Here is a 23,907-nt window from a genome sequence, read left to right as displayed (position 1 = left end):
TTCATATGAAAGTTTGCCCTAACCCTAACCCAGAAATCGTATTGAAACATAGAACTCTCCAATGTGGCCTGCATGGTGCTATTAAAACAGCATAGCTTGAGGCTAATGCAGGTACACAACACTCTAAAAACCTCTAAGTGGCCTTTTAAAAACTACTTTCAAGTCATTACGTGATTAAATGGCTTAACTTCCACCATGTTTCAACAAATAAACAAAAACAGATGATGGTCAATGATGCCAGACTTGACTCAAAACACCATCAGAAACACAAAATCCTGGCAGTCCAATCTAATCCTAGTTAATGTGACTGGTTATATTCCAAGCAACGTTGAAGCTGTTGATGCAATCCTTTTTCCTTAGCAGTTGAACAAAAAGACCAGGGAACAGTGAACTCCACCGTGACCTCAGCGCTCTTGTTTTTTTACAATGGATTGTAAGTCTATAACTTGCAAGGCCTGGCTGCAAGCTTAAAAACTTGTGTGGCTGTATCATGATCCCTTTGAAAACACTGTTCCTGGTGACCAATCTATACATTTTCACATAGTTATAATAAAGATGCATTAACTTTTGTAGGGTAAAATAAAGGATATAGAGCCACTGAGCTTCAGTTAAATTTGTTACGACTTATATGAAAATGCTGGACGCAGGAATTGGATCAAATAAAGACACATTTTGATAAATCATCCTGGATAAGAAAGACATTATGAGGACAGAGTGACGAACCATGTAAAACAGTGAATGAAGGCACTAAACGTTTTGATACAAGACACCGTTTATTGACTTGCTTGTTTGCTATCTTATAGAAAGCACACAATGTAAAAACAGTGTAATAACTTAAACACTATATTAATTTAAAATGTCCTGGGCAAGATTTTGGAGGAAAAATCCTCAGATGTATATGTATATTTTTTTGTCAGGTCTGACAGAGAGGAATACTTTGGATGCAGATGAATGATGACATCAAATTGGCACTTATCATTTTAAACCACAAAATAAATCTGTTAGCAATGAAGACATAGAACTTAAGTGTGTAAAAGAGTCCATTACCAGAAGCATGTAGTCTTTGTTATTGAGAAATGTGCGTTTAAATTTGAAATGTATCATAATAACCTGCCCTGACACCATTTGGCCACATTATCCATGTTATCTGTGTAAACATAAATGCTAATGCTTTTATCTTGAAAGTTACTTATAAAAGCTAAAAGACAAAGTGTTGACACGAGAGCCAAAATACACAAGTTTCTGGCATCACTGGAATGATTTGAGGTTGGACACTTTCAGATTTCATTTTGGATTTGAATTAGATACTATTCATTCATTTATAAAACCGAGATTGAACTGATACAGTTTTGTGGTTTTTATATTTGAAAGTTACTCCGAACTACAATAACATATATTTTTAACATTTTTTGTTTGATCTTTATTCACTTATTTTATCATATGGGTCATATGGCAGATGCACAACTCAGAACTGAGCCCTACAGTTTCTGGTAAGAAAAGAAAAAGGACATCATCCAGCCAGATCTTGCATTCCAGTGTCATAAAACATTTGTCAATTATAGAGAGAAGTTGAGGGAGCAAACACTTACGTAAGGTTTGTAAAAAATGTGTTAGAGTTGCATTTATAAAATAGAAATAAGACAACAGGGAGCACGTTCAGCATGTGCATGTTAGATGTGCATCAAACTTCAGTCTACTTCTGTGAGGCCGCAGGGTCTCCGGAACTCTTGTCCTCGCTCGTGAATCCACTTGTTTGACACTGACGAAATGGAGAAAAGGACAGAAGAAAAGCTTAAATAACAAAGCCGGTTAATCAAAGTCTGCATACAAATTTATAAAAGCCACTTTAAACCTTCACTGCCAACATTTTCTAAACCAGCCTTTGGTAAAGTCACTCTCTTTTTATAGTTTAGTTCCCTGGATAGAAGTTGAAATGTGTCGATGATGTGTTTCACAACCTGAATACAACAGAGCTGCACCCCTGCATCTGTAATTATTAGCAGTTAGCTCACCACCAGGCAGATAGAGTATCAAGAATAAGCAGGATCCCTGCTTATTATCCTGCCTGAGCTAAGGGAGCCTTTCAGTGTGATTAAAACATAAAATTGTGATTATTATACTAAAAACCCTGTGACTACCTGAGATTCAGTATTTTCTGACCAGGTCCCAAAAAATGTGGTCTATTCTGACAACAATTATTATAATTACTGTTATAATAATAAAACAGTGATTTGAAAATAAGATAAACATATATCCCTGTACCATGTCATTCAAACAAATTTATTCGGAAGTAGGGATTCAAAAGAAATTTCCGTATCGATATTTTAAAAGAATTATAAAGGATTTTCAGTGGGACATATTTTCTTTGCTTAGTGTCAGTTATAAAGTCCCTGTTTCCACCATTGAACATGTCACTACTTAAATATGATGAATTTCAACTCTGACTCACCCCATTTACTTCCTACTAAGACAGGACAGGCTGCATGCCGGGTCCTGTAGTCTCCCTCTCCGCTCTTGAACAGATTATACCAGAACACTGCTGTTCCCTGTGGAGAAATGCAACAGATGATAAAAACGTTGGTAACATCTGGTATTGACACAAGAAGGAATGTGAGGATCCAACACAGATTAAGAGAGATCTGCAGCAGCTTCAAGCTGATCAGCAACTGACCCACATTTCCCACAAGAAGACTTTTTTTTATGCTCGTGCCACAAAAGAAAAAAAACACAAAAAAATACCAGGCTTATTTTATGACATTGATACAACTACAACGGTTGTGTGGATTGATTTAAATTCAATGGAAAAAAACATCTTACAGTAGTTTTCATTGTTTAAATCACATCTTTGGTAAATTTCCATGCAATACAGATTAATTTATAGAGACTCACATGTGAGATTTTCCATTTTTCAGCCTTGAACCATTAACTGACAGTAACACTGTTAGGATTAGATTTGTTTTCCCACCGTGGACACGTTTTAAAGCACTTTAAACATGCTCAGTTCTAACATGCACAGAGAAAGACACACTCTGCTCCATCACCTTTCTCGGCACGATTGCTGCTCCAAAGTCAGGGAAGACCGTAGCACCTCCTGCCTCCACATCACTCATCTGAGAAAAGAAATAGAAAACAAACTGGTTGGAAACTTTATCTGTAGTTTCTTTCCAAGATAATGTTTCGTGATAAGATCTAGTTACAATCTTCCAAGAATTAAGAGGTACAAAATGACATGTGACATGATATTTTCCTGTCACACCTGATCATTTTCTCTATGCTCTTCGATATCATGTAAATATTGGACAGAGGTGTCAAGGTACTGTTTAAACACTAATGCAACGGCTTTTTTACAACCTCCTCCCTGGGTTTGTTTTCTTCAAAGCACATAAACAAACTGGAGTCAGAACAACGATTTCAGCAAATGGGATTAGCCTGTTATTTTCCAGTCAGATTTAAAAGAGTGTATAGACAGGGTCAAAAATTGTAAATTTAACTTCAGTCTAATGCAAATTTACACACAGTTGCTGTGTACCTGTACACAGATGTTAACCAAAGTACTTAGAATTGTTTGTAAGTGTACATTACAAGCTCAAAATCCTAAAGACTGAATTTAAATTTGAGTCCATATGTCCTGTTATACTCTCTTCAAATTGTTTTCTTATATACACTGTAAATCACTAATCTACTCAGGCACATTCACATCATGCACCGGAGTCAACACTGAACTTTAAAGGTTATAGGAAATATGACAATTCAAATAAAACAATCATTTAAACACAACATGTTTTGTGTATTTTAGGGTGTAAATATCTTTTATATAGGTCAGTGTTGACCAGGGTAAAATAAAGTGTGGATTCTAACCCTAGTGGAAATGGTTACAAAAAAAACTCTCCACAATATGAACCAGAACTGATTGACAGAAAAAATGTAATGTAAATATTTGTCCAGTCATTCATGTGTCTTACTCATTCAGATGATGGGATATTTGTCCAGGCATAATTTTTTAGAGTTTTCTCTTCCAAAAATGTTGCCCTATCTTGCTCCATTACATCAAGCAACACAAGGTTTCAAGCCAAAAAAGACATTAACGCCAATCAGTGCATCTCTGTAAAAGTCAATCAATCCAAGTCCAAGATTGAACCAGAGCTTATACCCATGAATCTAAAACATAGAAGGATGGCAGGAAGCGTAGATTTTTAACCGCCAGCCCGGGCCTTCACTGAACGGCGACTGGATGCACATACTTACGTAGTTCAAAAAAGTCGCCACACGATTTCCCGTGCCTAATCTTTTGAAAGCATCAGGCTCATCTTTCTATGAGATAAAATTCAAGAATAGAAATGCAACATGAAAAAACTGTACGCTAGCAGACGCACGTACTTACGTAGTTTAGGAACGTAGCAAGTCTATTTCCATCGACCTTGAGTTGGCTGTCAAAAGGACGCTGCAACAGATGTTTATAACATTTAACCCACCGCAAAACTCACAAAGGAGTCCGCCACTATGGCACTAAATACGCTCAACATGAAATAAACTACCTGTCAGAAGCATTAGTTACAACTTTTATCTGAGTTCCTAATCAAAGAGCATGACCTTTCATGTTTAGATTATTATTTCTTCATGCAAAAGGTGAACATAAAATAACAAAATGAAAGACTATACTCTTCAATAAAAGTTAGGAAATTAACTCCATGATACGATAAAGGCAGACAACATTTGTATTTGTAACATATCAAATTAGATCAGTCATTCCGTACCAAGACAGCTCCACATAATGCATAATGTAATATGCATCACAAGAATTTCATCAAGGGTTCCCAGATATCACTATCAGAGAGAGCATATGTCAGATCTTCACAGTAAAGACAGACATACTGTATTTCAGAAGACCATAGGAAGTGGGTAAGGGTTAGGAAAGTATTCTCATAGACATTAGATGGTCTTACATTCATTTCAGAGGACTAAGCCTAACACCAACTATAGACTATACAGTTGGGCTGGCCTCACCTCAACATTTAAGGAGTCACGTTATGTAGACTTACTCTTTATTCCCATTAGGAAAACAAGTCCCTATAATGTGCGAAACACATATAGGTCCCCACAACGAGAGTGATATCTGAACCTCATAAACACACACATGCTTGTCTTACATCAGTTGTGAGGACACTTACCCTTGAGAAGTCATAATGTGGCTCGTACTGTCCTCCGACTCCATAGTTTGCAACCTGGTCAGCATTTGACAAAGATTATTAACATGTTTATAAACAATTGTTATCAAAATGTATTGGCAAACTAATGGGTATTGGTGTACATACTGATTTATATTATTTACTCAGTCTTGTGATAACTAAGGCCATTTGTGAGATTTTTACTTGGGCAAAAAAAACAACCCCACAGAAACAGGCAAATACTATTAGCTAATACAGAAAATATTCATCTGGTTCATTGTACTTGTTTCAGGAATCGAATCTGTGATGCAGGTTAAATAGAGAACTATTGATATATTGTTCACAACATTAACTGGAATGGGGACTATTCTTGGCCAAAAAGTCGTTCCAGTCTGTCATCACTGTGACTGTGGGTGTCTCTGGAAAGACACGCTGCTGCTGAGGTTTCCAGAAACATTTCAAAGCTTTTAAGGCCGCTGGCAAGAATCTGGCTATTTCTTTTATACTGGGATCCGGAGATGAATCTCAGATGTGGAGTCAGAAAATCTGTTTTTTGTTTTCCAATTTTCCTTTGTGAAACAGTGCAAGTCGGTTCAGACAAACTAGATCAGGCTAAATGATTTGAATCAATTTGTCCAATGTTCTTCTTATTTTTGTGTAGTTTTGGATATTTGGTACAACTGTTTGTTTTAGTACTTTCTGTTGTCTGCATCACACTACCTGAAGTAGCTCTGCAGTGTCGACTTCGAGGCCTGTGATGTCTTCTATTCTCTGATTGACTCTGGAAATAACCGGATCGTCCTCTTCTTCCAACCATGCACTGAAAGAACAAATACACGTGCGTTTGAGCATGTAATAGAGCTACACAGTAAAATTGTTGGAATCTCTTGGTTTCCTAATAAGAAAACACGTTTTATGAATACATGAATATGAATAAATACTAAAAATGAGTAATATTGAGTTACCTTTTTGATACTCTGTAGTTGGCTGTGGTCAGGAGTCCTGTTTTGGGATCACGAACGGTAGCTCTGGCAAGCTTAAAAGAAAGAAAACACACAAAGAAGTGTTTGGCATTCATAGTATTGCACAAAAATATCAGTATTATTCATATGGACATATACTATCTGTTATTTCCTGTGTTTATTTGCTTTAAGATAATAGTTTTATACACTTTGATGTAAAAAGCCACAAATGCATAGTTTGGATATAAGTGTCTTTTTTTTAAAGGTAAACATGTCAAGTTAAAAGTAAACAACACTGTTTCAGACATATTCACAAAGTAAAGCCAGACACTTTGAACTGCCATCTTTCTTTCACTGTAAATATATGATGTGCAAAAAAGGGGAAACATCTTCAGCAATAAAAGTTAAATCTTAACATAACCATCAGGTCCACTTGCTGTAGGTAAGTTAAACTTGTCGCAATACTTAAGCTTAATATTGACCCTTTATCTGTGACGCCCATTAGAAAAGTAGTCTTGGAATTCATAAGCATTATCATTTGTATCATCTTGCTATTAAAAAAACATAACTTTAAATTTTGGTTTATGGTTTGAGATGAGAGCAGTTAATTTTTTCATCATTTTTAGCCTCACCCTGGGTTTAGACAGCTCCTTAATCTTTGCAATCTCTTGGTCTGACAGGACGTTCAGGTAGCGTACGATGTGGGGGCTGTCCCACTCGTCCTCCTCCTTCATGGGCTTCAGCAGGAGACGAGGGTTCTGCTTCCCGTCGTGGTAGCGACAGAACAAACGGCTCCGCTTCGCTTCATTCTGGTGAAAAAAGGAAATAATAAACCCTCTTTTCAACATCAATAGCAGGTATAAGGAAAAAGGGCACAAAATCCATTCAGTCATGTTCATCACATTGGGAGAGAATTGAGTTTGAGGTGTTGGAAATTATTTTTTACTGCCCTCTAGTGGCAAAATGTGATTTCACAAGAAATGGGCTGGGTTGTTGCAAACACAGATCCTGTTTTATTCGTAACTACTATTTATATTATTATATTAATATATTATTATTTTGTATTCTATAATTATTATGGACAATAATAATAACATTTCTTTGTTACACCATTAGATCATTTTTGTTCATTAGCATATTAAGACAGTTTGATGAATGTAAACCTTCACTTAGAGCAGAAGATCAAGAAGATTTAAAGTGATAAATCTTTGGATATAAATAAAAAAATCAAGTATTCTGACTGCCTGTCTGCCTCAGGTCCTAACATTACATCCCACCTCATTCCCCACATGCCTGTATTTATGGTGTCTCACCATTTGGAGCCCCTCTCCTCTGCAGAGCGCCTCATAGATCTCCCTCTCTGGGAGATGGTCTTTGGGTCTAGTGTAGGTTCCCAGCTGGATCGGCTCCTCAGAGGCCGGCTGGTAGTCCTGGTTCAGCTCACTCATCTGCTTGGCCAGTAACCGCTCAAAATAACGGAGGTTTCCACCTGCCCTCTGGTGGTTGGCGTCTGTAAGTACAAGAAAATGAGGGTTGGTGGTGGCTCAAAACTTTAACTAAGAAGCAGGTTAACCTATAGTGTTGATACACATGTTCACCAAGTGGCTCTGAGAGGAGATTGATTCCAGTCTCATACCTGTGCATGCTATAACAATATTTGTTTCATGTGACAAGTAAACAAGGTCACCACAGCTCTATGAAAAGACGGCAAGCAGCTGCACATACAGGTCTTGAGGCGGACACAAAAGTAACAGTTAGAAACCACGGGCCCTTTGGTCTGGAGGGACTACACCCTGCTGCTCTGGCAACCGCTGCAGTGAGAGTAGGGTTGACTGCTGTGATTAGTAAAACAGCAGGAAGACAACCCATAAATTACCCCACTGTAGGGGGACTGTGGTTGCAATGGTCAGCCAACTGGTGTCTGCATGTGTTGTGGGAGGCTGCTGAAAAAGTGCTTCTTAATTACATGTTAAATGGGCTTATTTTAGTTTCCCAAGAATTGACGGCATGAACCCATTCACCCATCATGTATAGCAACAAGAAAGACAAATAAAGAGGCTCCTGCTGAGATAAAGGATTATTAGATTACAGGCCTCGTAACTTTGATAGTCTCAAGCCATTTTCAGGAATGAACTTTGAGGATATCCGAAATATTGGTTGGGAACTCTCCACACATGAGTGCAGCAGCAGGAGATTCTCTGCTCATACTGGTTCACTGCAGCCCAGAAATCTCCTGCAAGGGCCGATGCAACCATGTTTTTTGTTGGTTTCATTTTTGTGAGATCTGTCGCTTTTTAGAAACATCATCAACACACCCACTCGCTCAAGGTGTATCCAGAAGGTAATCTCCTGCTGTATTCACACATCGGCTCCTTCGGATTTTCTGCAGACTTTATACTAGGGGGCTGGCCTGAGAAAGGCAGAAAAGCAGAGGCTCTAACTTGGACATGTGCGTTCACACATTCAGCTCCTCTGAAGAATGTCAGGAGGAACTTTTGAGGTCAGTACATGTTTGAAAGCAGCTTCAGAATGTTCCCGTCCAGCAGCCACGTTGTAAAGTATTTAAAAACCTTTTAAAGCGGCCGGTGGTCAGAGAAAAACGTTTTATACCCTGTTTGGACACAAACTAAATGCACTTGTGTCGTGCACTTGAGACCATTCACCTCAGCCGTTAAATGTGAGCCTTGTGTGTAATGTAATGAACCTTTGCTCATGCTGCACATTACCAATAGCCACCAGGCGGCGGGTTAGCTCGATGGCTCGAGGCAGGTCTCCCATTTGGTAGACAGAGTAGCTGAGGTAGTCCAAAATGTCCGCCTTGGAGACCACAGCTTCCTCGCCGGCATCCAGCTGCTTCACGGACTGCTGCATCCACAGCACAGCGTGATAATAGTCTGCGTCGTTATAGGCAGTTTTCCCCATGTCGTAGCAGTCATCCACCGTCAGAAGGGCATTGGAGTGCATTCCTGTGACAAGATTCACTGAAGTTAAACACAGATCATATCGTACCGTACTGCAGGTGAAACCTTCCTGGGTTATATTTGAATGGAAAGAAAAATTCAGATGAAGATATATTGGAATGTATTTTTTTTTCAAATAACCAAGCTAATCAACAATTTTTGATAAAGGCTACGTACAATTACAGACTAGGCTGATACGATGGTCTGGCCGCACCCACACCCACACATTTCCATTCTTCATAACATTTTTGCATTATTGTTCATTTCTGCCCCCATGAAAACAAGTTGAGGGTTACTAAACTCTGTTTCCTTGTAATATAAAACACGACCGTGGTGAGTCAGTGCTGTTTAACACAGTAGATCTGTGAATAGTTCAGTAATTACCTGAACCCACATACAAACCTAATCTTCAATCCAGCCATTGCCCACATCCAAAGTAATTATAATATTACCTCAAAATTTACCTTGTACTTAACTCCAGCCCCACCTTAAGCTAAGAGCAATCCCAACTTTGAATTCAAACCAGTTGAAGAACTGTAAACGTGACTTCAATCTGTTGGGAGGTCCAAAACTCAAACACATTTTCAAAAGAAGCAAAAACACAAATACACATGTCAAACAAATCACTATTGGTTGATGCACCTTTTGTTCTCCCCTTTATTTTATAAATCTGCAAATTACTTGACCCTTTTTGTTAGATTGATACATTTTTTACATCACTGCACACTCCCAGGTTACCTGGCAGCCTTCCTCTTGAGAAGGTCTCAGAATCCAGTTGATACGTGTCCTGAAGACGCATCAATGCCTTGGCTGCACCCGTCTCATCCTCCTCATCGGGGAAGTATTGTCTGTGTATGGACATGTTGGAAATGAACCCTGAGGAGAAGGTGAGAAGTTTATTGATAATGAATAAAAACAGAAAAGTGTAAATGAATGATTGAATCAAACATACTTTGTGAGGCCACCATGACCTTTGACCACCACAATCTAATCAGTTTCTCCTTAAGTCCAAGTGAGTATTTGAACTATATTTCAGGAAATGTCCTCAAGGAAATCTTGAAATATAGTTCATGGGAATGAGACGGACAGACAACCTGAAAACATAATGTGTCCGGCCACTAGATGTCGCCGGCGCGGAGGCATAGAAAAAATATAAATCTCTCACATTTTTATGATTTTCTAATGATCAAAAGTCAGTTTTGCAATCCCTGACTAAAACAAAATGATGATAATTCAATAGACAACCTCAATATCTGTGTAACACACTGACAGCAAAAACTTTACTGACAAAGCAGTTCTAGACTTCTCTGTTCTGACCTCAGAAAGATCTAAATGACCAATGCACTGGAGAAACAGAGTCAGCAACTCCCAAAGGCAGATTTTACTATTTTCTTTATTCCTCTTGATGACTTGTTTGTACTTATTCAGTAGGAATATATTCATCCAGTTACAAGACCTGATATCTCATATATTTAGCAAAGGTCTAAATTCTATTTCCATTTCACTCAGTATCCCTTTGTCATTTAACTTTTAGTTTCACCGACATGTGAACACATCAGTTTTGCAGAGACAAAAATAAATCCGGATAAATGATAATGGATAAATTGGCTTCGTACAACACAATCTGCTGATGTAAAGAAACAATGCAAACATTACATTTAATCATTCTGCATTATCCACTTAAGTTTATAAGGTTAACATCCATTCTCTCTACTGTCTCTCTCTCTCTGTTACTCATGGCCACGTATACAGATTTACTTGTGCACACTCATGCTCAGTTAATCTGTCTCCCACAGATACAGACCCAAGTCTAAACATGCGCTCAGTTCCAAACACACAGACTCAAAGGGAGAACATGGCCAACACACACAGAGATGAGGAACAGCTGCTGCAGCTACTACATGACGGATCTGTTCTCCCTCCGCTCTTGTGCGAGGCAGCAAAAACTTCTCGCATCCTCTCTGCATTTTTTATCCGACCGCTCGCTCTCCGCTTTTGCCCAGACATGGTTCATAAAAAAGAAAAAGTGGTAAATGCTGCTCTTTCAGATGCAGTGTACGACGTGAAGGGATTTTTTAAGGTGGAATGAATGCAAAGTCAGCAGGATGGTTAAAACAAGGTGAACGGGCAGATTTAGCCAAGGCAGCATAAAATGATGCCAATGCACATCTGATTGGATTGAAATATCTTCAACTTGTGCATCTGTTTTAATGCAGGCAGAAGGAAAGAAGGAACGAGTCAGAAAATAATTAAATAAAGTGTCTTGGTTTTGCTTTGGTCTGAGCTGTCGAATACACACGCCCAGTTCAAATATCCATGTTCTCCTATGTGCCACAATAATACCAGCATGCAGCCGAAATTACCCAGACTCGTGGGAGCGGTATTACAACTTATCACGCAGGACACATTACAACTCCAAGCAAAGCTATATCCCAGCATGTCCAGTCTGCATTCACCCACACAGTGTTGTGGAGGGAGCTTACCATCAGAGGGGTTCTGCAGCACCAGGCTCTCCAGCTCAGACCACTCCGTGTTGAGTCTCTTCATTAGTTTGTAGGCGTTCACCGGGTGGGCCAGGTAGCCCTCTGGGTCTGAGGTGGACACTCGGGTCAGAGCGTCCAATTTTTTGGCCCAACTATGAGACAGGACAAACATACACTTTACAAAATGAATAAACACCCTTACAGTGCTTGTGATAAATCTCCACAGCCTCTCAACACTAAAAGGTTACAGGACTGTTAATATGAAGAAATCGCTTTGTTTATAACTAATGGAATAGATATAAATGTTTAAAAAAAAAAATTCAGGCACGTTATGAAACAGATGTGTCAGATATGTTGAGATGATTTTGAGTTTACACAAAAGGAGGGATTTTTTTCTGTTGAATATCACCGTGGTAACTTAATACATTAACACAAGGGGAAAATGTGCGCTGTGGTTAAGTAAGAATACTAATTCAACAGTAACAAATACCTTAACCTTACAAGTAGAAATGCTCTATTCAAAGTATGAATGCCTACTTAGTATTATCAGAACTCAAGTTAACAAATAAAAAGTACTTGTTCTGCTTAAAAATGACTCTGGTGATGAATAGCAAGAGAAGACAGAAGGAAATACTTCTGTAAAATATGTATTAATATTTATGTAGTTTATTTGTGAAGTATTGGATATTGGATAGAAAATTAAATCATCTGAACAAAAACATTATTTGGGGGGTTACTGCTGACATTTAAAACATGGTAAGAGGTCCAAAGTAGACACTGGGTTAAAAAGGCTGGTTTAATATTTAACTATATGTTTTGTAAGCTTAAATCTTGATTTGAAAAGTAAATTGCAGCAAATGTCTGACAATTATAGTAGAATCAAAAAAAATGTCCCTTTTTTAACACAGGGGAGTAGAAGTACAAGTCAAGTACACATACTTCAAAAGGGTTTTTATTACGTCACAGAGTTAAGAATGTACCTTTTGACTTCAGCCAGCTTGGACTCCTCTGCTTTTATGTACTCCCTCAAAGACTGGACCAGCTCCTTCTCTGTGTGGATCAGGTCTGTCATCTGGCCTGCGGAGAGCGAGACAGAGGTGAAGAATTAACCAACCAATTAATGCTTTTGGTATGTATCTGTTAATTCAACTTCACAGTGTGAGTGTTTCTGTTTGTGCTGCTTTCTGCCTGTGCTTTAAAAACCTAGTAACCTATAAAATGTATTTTTGGTTACTGCTCTTCGCCCCAGCCACAGACTGTGGGGCTTTGATTGTATGTTCTTCCACAGGGAGGTGGTTGGGGTCATAGTAAACAACTCCATGGAAATGTTAAGTGTTGATTCATTCACAGGAGTTGCCAGGGAAGAGAAAGAAACACTTTTGTTGTTTCTGCATCCAAACGCATGTTACCGACTGGCCAAGTGCAGTCAATCATTGTGATTTAAGTGACTGTTTGACTCATGATAAGCAGCCTGTTGACTGATGTGGTGCTTAATGTGTATCTGAGCACTTTGTGCAAATCAGTAATTTTCTTCTCACATATTTGACGAAGCAGGTAATTGCTCAAAACTTAAAGAAGCAGTTAATCTTTTTTCTTCTTTAAAGTGGGGGAATCTTAATCTTGCATGAATCATGATGTGGTTAAGCAAAACTTTTTGTCTGAGATTTAACTAAAAGAATCCGCGGACCACAATAATCGACCTTTCATTTTATTCATTGCACCTCAAAGTTTATCGTTCTGTACTCTGGGGCTTTAATGTGAAATTTACCAAGGAACCAAATTTAAACTGGGAGCAGATAAATTGGAAATGTTTAGTTGTCAGATTTAATCGTACTTATGGATGTGAAGACCTCTGCCTGTGTGGTCCAGCAGCAGAAGCAGAGCAGAGTCCAGGAGATGAAACACAAGGATTTCCCCATTCTGTCTTTTTAAATAACCTGCAAAGAGAAACATAAAAACAAAGTCATACAATCTAAGACAAAAGTTTTTCTGCAGACAGATTCCTCTTGAACACTCTTCAAGTCAAACTGTGGAAAAGTTCAGCTGTTACCATATTATTTCCATGTTCATCCATAATTCTCTCTGTGCTTTGCTTTCATATTTGCTTTGAATGGCTTACAAGCAGTATTCTGATCCCAAAAGACATGATACTGGGTTTCCACACTGAATCAACTGATGGTGTAACAAGATTCAAAGTTTCCAGTACGTTTCTTGTGAATGAGTCACTAATGTCTGCTGCCCAGTTCTCATTGTGAAGAATAAAACAAGGAGAGGGTGGAAAATAATGGTGTTTTTTGTCTGTTTGGACACTGCACTTTAAGAACACCTGGCGGACTCATCCATACAAACACTTATTTTTATATTATAAAGTTAAAAAACAGCTGCTTGTAAGTTCTTTGTTTTCATTGCTCTCGTCTGGAGTTCAACGTGGCCTCCAGATACCTCATATAAATGTTCATGACTAAATAAATCCCGGCTCGATCTGCAGAAACACAAAAGCAACTCCCTTCCAAAATGCCAATCCAAGCACAACTCCATGACATTTATAGTAAATAATAATGCGAAAATCCCTCAACAGCTCAGCCGAGCACTTTGTTTCCAGGTCTATTATGACCGTCCTGCCAGAAGCTGCCTCCACCGACATCCATCCTTTCAAAAGAGAGATACTGTAATCTGGGTCGAAAGGCAGATATAACAACGGGGCTGAAAAACAAGACGACCCAAAGAAGGATCACGTAGCAGGAACTCAGTCCTGCACTGAGACCTGCTTTGTTTCAGAGGAAAAGTGACACTGCTCCACTTTCCCTTTATGGGTATCCTGCTTTACCACATCACTTCACAGTAATGACTGCTTACTGCTGGCTGAGTGCACGTACAGCACATACACGTCTCTGAATACAGGCCCACGTGCACAGTCTCATCAGTATCTTCCAAAGTGTATAATCAAAGGCTTAGTGAAACCGAGGTCCTGAAGCAGAAAAGTGGTACCTTTAAATGTGAGCGTCCCCGTAGCGGTGGTGAGGAATCAACTTTTCACTCACATGCCAAAAGGTAAGTTGACTTTCTATTGCTGCTGTTAAAATAAATTACTACAAAAACGGTTTCAGTTTTAGCTTTAAGACACAGAGAAACCGACCATCTGTCAAGACACGTGACTATTCCAGGAAAAAACTGCTTCGGGTTAAAAAGGTTGAACAACCACAAATCACAGAGGTTCAGAGGATCCTCTGAAAAATTCTTCGTAAAAAACAAATATGGCCCTAGGTAGAATTTCATATATTTGTGACAAACGGATGCTTGTAACGAGGTAAACGTCCGAGTCGACTGCACCGTGTGGCGCCGACAAATCAGGGAACCTGTCAGCGAAGGGCTGTGAAATGACCTTAACACATTCAGCAAGTGACTGTGAATTCTATTTCCACTCTCCAGTGTGTTTCACTTCTGCAGGTCTTGCATGCAAAGTCAGGGTTTCTTTAAAAAAACATCAAATAAATCTTATGAGGGATGAGAATGTCTTGTTTTCAGCACTTTCTTTGACTCTCTCTTTACTTTAGTGTTTACAATCACAATTATTTTGCTGGGCTATACCACTTTGGGGTGTGAGAGTCTGGGTCTGTGTATTCAAACATTTCACAAGAAGACACATTCTTTGAGTTGCTTTTTGGCGTTTTCCCAACACAGAAAGGTCGTCCCGTGTCCTCAGCAGAGCAGGAGAGCTGCAGAGCTGCCCTGACATGTTGGGTGTTGCCAGCAGCAGGTATGACAGGCGAACATGCTCACATACTACAAAAAATGAAGACTGCTGCATTTAAAATAAAACCAAGCATCCTTGAAAAATTGATGGAGTGGAGTTGATGAGGATTTTTTTCTTATATAGAGTATGTTCCCCTAGGCAAAATTCTTTCGAAACCCACTGAATTAAAGAGAATAACATACAACTACATCGATGAAGAAACTATCATATACCATGCCTACTTGTTAGGCTCACTGCGTAAGTAAAGGGGTCAGATGGGGTTTCACTGTGGGGACAGAACATCAGGGCCAAGTCATTGCTTTAATTATCAATGTTTTCAATAAGTTATCACATTTAGTTCTTTCTACACAATTGACAAACAGTCCCCCGTAAATTCAATCAAACTCCACCAAATTGCAAACACACATAGATCTCGGTCCTTCAAATTAACCTTCATTTATTTCAGCACGATATCCGCATTATATCTTGAGATATTCCAAATTAGGGAAAAAGCATTTTCTCACACTAATGAAAAATTGAGGGGGGAAAAACAGAATCGATCCTTTTCATGAAATCTGCTTAAAAAAGTATTGGGTTCGTCTTTGGCTCGTAAACCATCTTTCCACCAAGTTTCAATCATATCTATACTGTAGCTTTTGGATGATTCTGTTCAGATAAACATCAATGAGGACATGACCTCCTTGGCAGAATTAACTTTTCATACTGCCTGAAGCAGAGCGAGGCTGAACTCAAAAAAGGCTGGTTAAATACACAACTATTTGTGTGCGATTTGAATTTGTTGACCACAGATTTAACTTTGGGGTTAACTCCTTCACTCTCAAAATACACAAAATCCTTTTCTCAGGGAAACTTCTTCCTACTAGTACGAATTCGGTTTCCAGCGTGTGACCTAGAAATGCTTTCTGGTTTATTCAATAGCCAGCCTATGCAACTATGTACCAAGTCGGAAACTACAGACAAACAAACCTCTCTCCTTATAATTTACAGCCTGTGTGATTGCCAGGCTCAAACATCGTCCCGTCTGTTGTTGCAGGCTGCAACACCCCCGGTCACATTCCTGTTAGAGGGGCCAGTTGCATCTACTGCCCAACGTTCCCCCAGTCTTGACCCTTGCCAGGTGCTTCTGACAAATATGGGGAACAACACTGAGGAGAGCAGGACAGGTGTACTCTGTGGGAGAAATGCACTCACAGCCAAGAGGGAAATCTTTTTTTTTTCCCTAAACATGCAGGTGTGGCTCCACACCTGGAGGTTGCAATCCAGAGAAACACGCTTTGCAAAGGAGTCAGGATCCAAGGTCTGTAACGGGGCAGGGGTGCACAAGTTAACTCAGGGATTAAATTGTCCAACATCTGGAGTTGTCTTGTAGTTCTTCAGCAACATATCCACAGTGAAGAGCGGGTCAGAGTAGCAGCTGTCCTGGCTCACACAAGTCCCAACTGCATGGAGAAGAGATTAAAACGTCTCCAGTCTTTCTTTGGATGGGAAATCTTTCTTCAACATCAGCCAAGACTAAAGGATAGAGACTATTATTGTTCTCATCCTTTTTTCCCCCCCAGACAGTTTGAAAATAATTGATTTCACAAGAGATGCAAACAACAGCAACAACAAACTGAGGCTAATGTGAGCAGGGGATTGTGTCAAGTCAACTAAAGCAATAGGCTAATATTCCTGCACAAAAACTATTTCAACGTTTTTCAAAATGTTTCAGTATTTTCCAACACTGTCCTTTCAAAATCAAATATTAAGGAATGTGTAGGATTTGGGACTGTTAGGAAAAAATATTCAGTTAGAGAAAACAAATAAAGACCAGAAGGCATCATTGACAAAGACAAAGAATAAGAAAAAGGATTGAACTTCAGCATGGTTTTTGACAAAAAGTCATGACGCTGTTTACTCAACGTTTCCCAGATGAAAATGTGGAACTATTCAACTCACAGCTGACGAAGCAACACTTCAAAAAGCAAAGTGTGGAATCATCCCGCTTGGTGTTTATTCTGAGGTGTCATCGTAGTTCATCTTGTCACATTTTGGCAGCGGAGGCCAAATTCCAGTATTTTTTATCAGCGAGGAATGAAAGCAGCCGTCTACAGATAAAGGCGCATGGGAGCCTGACACTGAGATGCTGGACAACAGGAATTTTTCAGTGAATAGAACTGGCACGTATGTATCTACACGAAGCTACAGACTAAATAAGTATGCAAACGTGCACAGGATCCTGGAAAGTTTTACTTTTACAATTAGAATAAAATAAATATGTTACACTCAGAGTGATGTTAGGCTGTGCTGGCAACATCATGACATTCTAGGGAAAAGTTGAAAAGGTTTTTTTGGACTTTCACTTCCTCTAAACATCACAAGGGCAGAATCCAGAACCAATAGAGGACGAGCATTTCCACCACACTTTTGCTGACCCTGTGCATTAGACCGTATCAGGAAGGAAGGTTAGAGTATAAATCTCTAAGAACAGCAAACCCCCACTAAACAATATCTCTGCCAGATTTCTGCTGACCATATGGGTTTAACATCAAAGCGAAACTTGGACTCAGATCCAATGGAAAGCTAAAGAACATTTGAGGCTATTTTGCTTTTAAAAAATAAGTTATATAATTATCTAAGCATCCCGATGTGTGCGCGGTAAAACCTGTGATCTTTAATCAATCACTGCTGCCAACAGGTTCGTCTGGAACCGGTAGAAGAGTTTGTCCATATTGCACAGTCCTTGTTTACTGACCTTTTTCAGACTAAGCATTAACATATAAGAGAAACAGGTGCAAGTATAAGTTTAACATAAGCAAACGTCCACATGGTCATAAACACACAAGATTATACACAGATGATCGACTTCCAAACACTTCTCCTGATATGTAAACACTTAAGAATCATACAAGACATACATGTTGAACTAAATATGAATCCCTCACACATTTAGACAAGTTTTGCTTCAATATTTATGATAAAAATACACAGGCACACGGGCTGCAGCTTATACATAAGGAAAAGACTGTTGATAATAGCGGAGATCAAGGTTTTTAGTACTTTCAGAAAACTTAATAAAGCTTCTCTACGTTCCACCTGCATGTCGTACACCATCCTCCGCTCCACCTGCCTCCACAACCACAGCTACTGCTGAGAGATTTATGACATCCCCCTATTTGCTCCCAGCTCACATTAACACAATCCAAAGGCTGCCACCTACAATTACTGCCATTAACACCTGTCTCCTGCTGTGCCTGCAAGACTTCACACTGGTCCCATAACTTTGCTGTTCATCAACCACAGTGTATCCAATCACATTAAAGGATCAGTTCTTCAGTATAAACTATTAGTCACTTATTTATAGACTGAATAGACAAAAAAATTAAAAGACAACTTTTTTGTAAATTCAGTTTTTTTTGCGTCTCAATGTTCATTTAGCTGAATATATTTTGAAGAAGCTTGAATACATCTGTTCTTTGACATTTTACAGTGCAACGGCGTCACTTCAGAAATTACTTATGGATTGAAATGTTTTATCAAATAAATAATTAGGTGTTGAATGACTAATCTGAGTGTTCACAGCTCACAAATTATAATATTGACAAAATCCTCAGCAGCATCTCCAGTACGCAGTGTCTTTGTTGGGTTACTGAAAATCCACAGACCATACTTCAATGTGACTCGGGAGGTACAAGCGGGTCGTCCACTAACCAAAAGGATCCCAAACTCGTCCATTCCACGTGCCGACGTGCCCTTGGGCAGGACACAGAAGCCCAAATGGCCCCTGAGGGCTAATGTGTGAGAGATGTGCGATAGAGAAAGTGCTGCACATGGATGCACTGTATGAATGGAAAGCAACTGTAGTGCAAAGTGCTTCCAGTGGCCATCAAGTCTAGAAAAAAGCTCTTAAAGGGATAGTTCACCGAAAAATGAAAATCCACTCATTGTCTACTCACCCCTCTGCTGATGGACGGGTGGGTGTTTGAATCGTGTGGGAGTCTCAGTGGTAAACAGTTTTACAGCCAAATCCAATACAATGGAAGTAACTGTTCACCACGTCTTAAAAAAACCCAGCAGAAGATAAACACAACATTCATATTCAACTCAAAACAGTGTCACTTAAACCCTTTAAAAGTCCGCTGCCGGAGGTATAGATGCTACCATGAACCCCTTGGGCAAGAGCTTGTGTGCAGTGTGTGGGTGTGAATGAGGACGTGGCTCCAGACGAGGATATCAGAGGACATTAAGGCTAATGACACGTTGCAAAATTACGCTGTTTCGAGTTGAATTTGAATGTTTCGTGGCTCCCTGACCCTCGGATGACCCCACGGGAGCAGTGTGGAGGCATTTAGAGATATTTGTCTGCCTGTCTTCTGATGTTTGAAGAAAAGAACAGTTCCTCCAATTGTATGGATTCTACTCTAACACTGTTTACCCCTGAAACTCCTGAGAGTGTTTTCTGGACTCAAACACTTGACTTCTTTTTCAGTGAACTATCACTTTAAGTTGGAAGTCAGATTTGTTTTGTCTCTTTTAGGGGAAACAAACGCACTAAATCTGACTTTGACGTCATTGGACTTGAATTGACCTGGAGCTGAGTAGCAGCAGCAGAGTCTCATCCTCTTCTTCCTCCCTTCTCCTCCTCCTCCTCCTCCTCCTCCTCCTCCTCCTCCTCCTCCTCCTCCTCCTCCTCCTCCTCCTCCTCCTCGGTCCTCAGCTGGACAGCAGCCGGGGCCGGGTGACGTCAGCCGAGGACAGTTGTTTCTAGAAAGGACGATCACACTTTGAGGTGTCCTGCGGGGGGGGGACCGAGGACCGCCCGTCCACACACACACGCACACACTCACACACACACGCACACGCACACGCACTCACACTCACACTCACACTCACACACACACACCCACACACACACACACACACACTCACACTCTCACACACACACACACACACACACACCCTCTGTCTCACGTTACTGGGCAGGGGACATGTCGGGAATAAACACAGACACTCGTCGGTACTTCACACACACACACACACACACACACACACACACACACACACACACACACACACACACACACACACACACACACACACACACACACACACACACACACACACACACAGAAACACACATGTCTCTGCCTGGCTTCAGAGAGCGAGGGGACAGAAACAACAACATGAGGGAAGTTTCAGAACTTTCTCCTGCTGCTCTGTGGAAACACTGGGACCCTCTGTCTCACGTCACTGGGCAGGGGACATGTCGGGAATAAACACAGACACTCGTCGGTACTTCACACACACACAGAGAAACACACACACACACACACACACACACACACACACACACACACACACACACACACACACACACACACACACAAGCACACACACACCACACTGCAGCTCCTCTCTTAGAGAACCAGTTCACCTCAGAATAAAGTCCCGTTAGAACCAGCTATAGAGGGACCATCACTGCGTGTTCGGCACACAGTCTTCCGCCGGGGGATGTCCGAGACTGAAAGTGTTCTTACCGTAACTCTCCCGGAGGTTCTAGAGGTTCTAGAGTTCTAGGGTTCTAGAGTTCGAGCAGTACCGGCGGTCCGTGGCTCGCGTAGCAGTGTGAGTCTCCAGCTGGAGGGAGTGATCCGCACAGAGAGGGTCTTCATCCGCTGCCACGTACAGAACCTCCTGCAGGACCCAGCCGTAATACTAGGAGCTGACGCGCAGCCGCATTCCTCGCAGGGGTTCACCGCGTTGCCTTCGCGTACACTTTGTAAATTACGACTCTTGGGCTTTGCGTTGTATAATTGTGTACGCAGCCCCTGAAGTACTTTGCTTTTGTCCTGAAAAGCTACACTTGGGTCAGAGTTCATCGTTGCTGGCTCTGTTAAATGTATCAACCAAAGGCAGTTTGCAATACCCATGTCACCTAGGACACATGCATGCAAAAACTAAATTCTCATAGAGGCAAGAAATCACCTCCCTAACAGTACAAAGCATTGACAAATGAATTAATAGCTAATTAGGGTGTTAAAAGGAGTTTGCATGCATACTTATATCAGTGACATTACTAAATGGGGACATTAGATAGTGGCAGGGACATTTGGATCTCATCTGGCTGAATCGTGGTCCTTTCCAAATGTCTGTTTTGTCTTTGAGAATCAGAATGGAAATCCTTTCTTTGGCATCCCATGCTTAACAAGGTTGTGTTTAAATGATGAGATTCACACCAGATTTGTACCATAAGCACGGAGAAAACCGGAGCTGATCCAGTTTTGTTTTCGCCTGTCATTGATTAAATTGTTGTTGCACAGAGAAACAGGATTGTCAGGAATCATTTGATGCGCATGGTGAAGGAAAACAGGCTCAGCCGACAGAAGGACCATGTTTCAATCATAATACTGGAGAAATCCACAAACACTAAAAGCTATAGATACAACTTTGTGTACATATTAACTGTGAGCACAACTCATTTATAAAAGAAGATAAAATAAAGAAAATATCATCTTTGGGGACTTCAGTGGCTACGTCCATTCAACTAATTGCACTCAACAATATCGGGCTACATTTGGTTATGTCACATATTATAAAGCAGTGTTGCTGTTTTAAATAGCAAAGGCACTGGACAAATAGAGATTTATAGCAATAAACAGATCTTTTGTAATTGAATCAGAATCCACTTTATTCGTCATGTATGTGCACACATACTAGGAATCGGACTCCTGTGTAAACAGTGGACTTACACAAATAGACATACAGTAAAAAACAGTACAAATAGAAGAGTTGATGTTTAAACTCTATTCTGATGTGGCAACCACAATGTTGTAACAGCAGTGATCTGTAACAGCAAGGTTAATCTCTAAATTCTTCGATCATCACAAATCTGGTCTTGTTTGACACAACAAGGCGTCTCTGCTCTTGGCTAAACACAGATGTATTTTTGTTTACTTTGCAGTTAAGCTTGAAGAAAAGCACGCCAACCATCAGGTGATTTTCACACCTGAGCAGAAGCTTTGAGGTGAAGCTGTGGTTTAATACATTACATATTGAAAACTAAATGTCTGGCATTTCTGACGTGACAGAATGTATACATTTTGTTACTCACTGATGCAGCTATGCTCAAATATTTTAATTAAATGATTGTCATTATCTTTTGCCTTTGTCCTCATGTTGTCCGTTTGAGATTGTCATCACTGACCTGTCTGGTCACAAGGAAAATAAACAGCAAGGACCTTCTAATGCAACTTAATCTATTATAATTTAACTTTGATGGCTGTCAACCTGTGTTTTATTTCCAGTCGCTACATATCAGTTGGATTGTTTCGTGAAAATCCCTTAAAAATGTGATGATGTAAAGGGTTAAAGACTCAGCGTTACATGCATTTCGTCCTTACCAATCTGCAATCTGTTACAATAGTTACGGTAATGTAATCCCTTCATTCCGTCACGTTCGCAGTTTATTCCTGTTTCCAGGGCTCGTTCTCTGGATGGAATGAATACAACGTGTTGGATCAATTTCTTCAAATTAGATTGTATCACGAAATCCAGTTTTTGATTTGAACTTGAGTGCAAAACTTTCTAAGTAAGATCATTCTCATCAGAAAAGAGGATCCTGATCTCAGCAGAAAGGTGGATTTCACAAACAAATGTAATTAACCAGAATTTTTTTTTAAATAATGCAACATTTGTATTTTATGTTACTATATTTGGACAGATGTAATTATTTCTTTACATCGGATTTGCCTAATAAACATAGATTGAGTATAAAATAAGATAGAAAACTGCTCTCACTCTAAAACAAAAGCAATCATAATAAATAATTCCCTTATTCTGTTAGAATCAGACCTTCTACAAGCTCATGGGCCTCATGAACATCATCACAGTGAGGGACATGGGACCTGGTAGCGATGGATGTTGTGCAGGACTCTGTTACACCTGTGGGAGACAGGGACACATCTGATGAAACAACCCCTGTTCATTGCAATATACACGTGCATCGTCTCAACCATAGCCTGACATGACATATTCTATCTGATGATATGAGTTTAGCCAAACAGTTTGTTGCCTCAAAGTTCACTGATAGTTTCTTATTTGTAAGATACTTTATAATTAATCTTTTAAAACAGTCAGGATTCCATTGATGATGTGATACATTGTACACGTAGTCATTTAACTCGTCAACATATATGATGTTATACTTATAAGAGAGGTTTATCTGATTTCAGATTAACAATGCATTACATCTATATTACTGAACTGCAACATGGCGTCTGTACAGGGTGACACCAGAAGGTGTCAGTGTGGACCAGTGAAAGAACTCCATCACCAAAACCAATTAACAATTACATTTTTAGGGCCCGAGCACTGACACGCACTAGACAGTGAGGCCTTATTGAAATTTTATATATTCTGGAGGAATTCTCAAATTTCAAGGGCCTCACTGTCTGTCAGTGCTCGGGCTCTACAAAATTAAATTAAACAAGACAAACTGCATCACTCGGTGGACAGGCTCATCATCCCGTACACGTTAAGATTTCAGCGTTTCTCGAATTTCTACCATCGTGGCCTCAGAAACCAAGTCAAACACGTCTCATCTGC

General features: G+C 39.9%; 1 protein-coding gene across 3 annotated transcripts; it reads right to left on the bottom strand.

The window, feature by feature from the left end:
* Window positions 1-786: 786 nt before the first annotated feature.
* On the bottom strand, window positions 787-20,921 carry LOC133019531 (prolyl 4-hydroxylase subunit alpha-2-like). Of its 3 annotated transcripts, XM_061086048.1 has the most exons (16): window positions 20,841-20,921; window positions 13,405-13,507; window positions 12,551-12,647; window positions 11,571-11,722; window positions 9,826-9,963; window positions 8,854-9,093; window positions 7,441-7,637; window positions 6,760-6,936; window positions 6,131-6,201; window positions 5,886-5,985; window positions 5,169-5,222; window positions 4,382-4,441; window positions 4,246-4,311; window positions 3,042-3,110; window positions 2,450-2,546; window positions 787-1,759 (listed from the first exon to the last, which is right to left on the bottom strand). In XM_061086048.1, the coding sequence occupies exons 2-16, from the start codon at window positions 13,487-13,489 to the stop codon at window positions 1,689-1,691; spliced, it is 1,674 nt and encodes a 557-aa protein (XP_060942031.1). In that variant the 5' UTR covers window positions 13,490-13,507; window positions 20,841-20,921; the 3' UTR covers window positions 787-1,688. The 3 variants fall into 3 exon arrangements, with proteins under 3 accessions (XP_060942031.1, XP_060942030.1, XP_060942029.1); XM_061086047.1 differs by lacking the exon at window positions 4,246-4,311 and having other exon boundaries at window positions 20,841-20,920; XM_061086046.1 differs by lacking the exon at window positions 4,382-4,441 and having other exon boundaries at window positions 20,841-20,920.
* Between the last annotated feature and the right edge of the window lie 2,986 nt (window positions 20,922-23,907).

The sequence above is a fragment of the Limanda limanda genome, chromosome 14 (genome assembly GCF_963576545.1).
Source record: "Limanda limanda chromosome 14, fLimLim1.1, whole genome shotgun sequence".
Classification (NCBI taxonomy): Eukaryota; Metazoa; Chordata; class Actinopteri; order Pleuronectiformes; family Pleuronectidae; genus Limanda; species Limanda limanda.
The sequence above is the reverse complement of the archived record's forward strand: the minus strand, read 5'-3'. Positions and strand labels throughout refer to the sequence as shown.

Excerpts from the sequence above, each read along its gene's own strand:
- LOC133019531 (XM_061086048.1), bottom strand. The coding sequence starts at position 13,489 with ATGGGGAAATCCTTGTGTTTCATCTCCTGGACTCTGCTCTGCTTCTGC. Across the intron at positions 5,223-5,885 it reads ACACTGCAGAGCTACTTCAG|GTTGCAAACTATGGAGTCGG; the intron begins GTAGTGTGATGC and ends AATGCTGACCAG. Across the intron at positions 4,312-4,381 it reads TTGCTACGTTCCTAAACTAC|AAAGATGAGCCTGATGCTTT; the intron begins GTAAGTACGTGC and ends TTTATCTCATAG.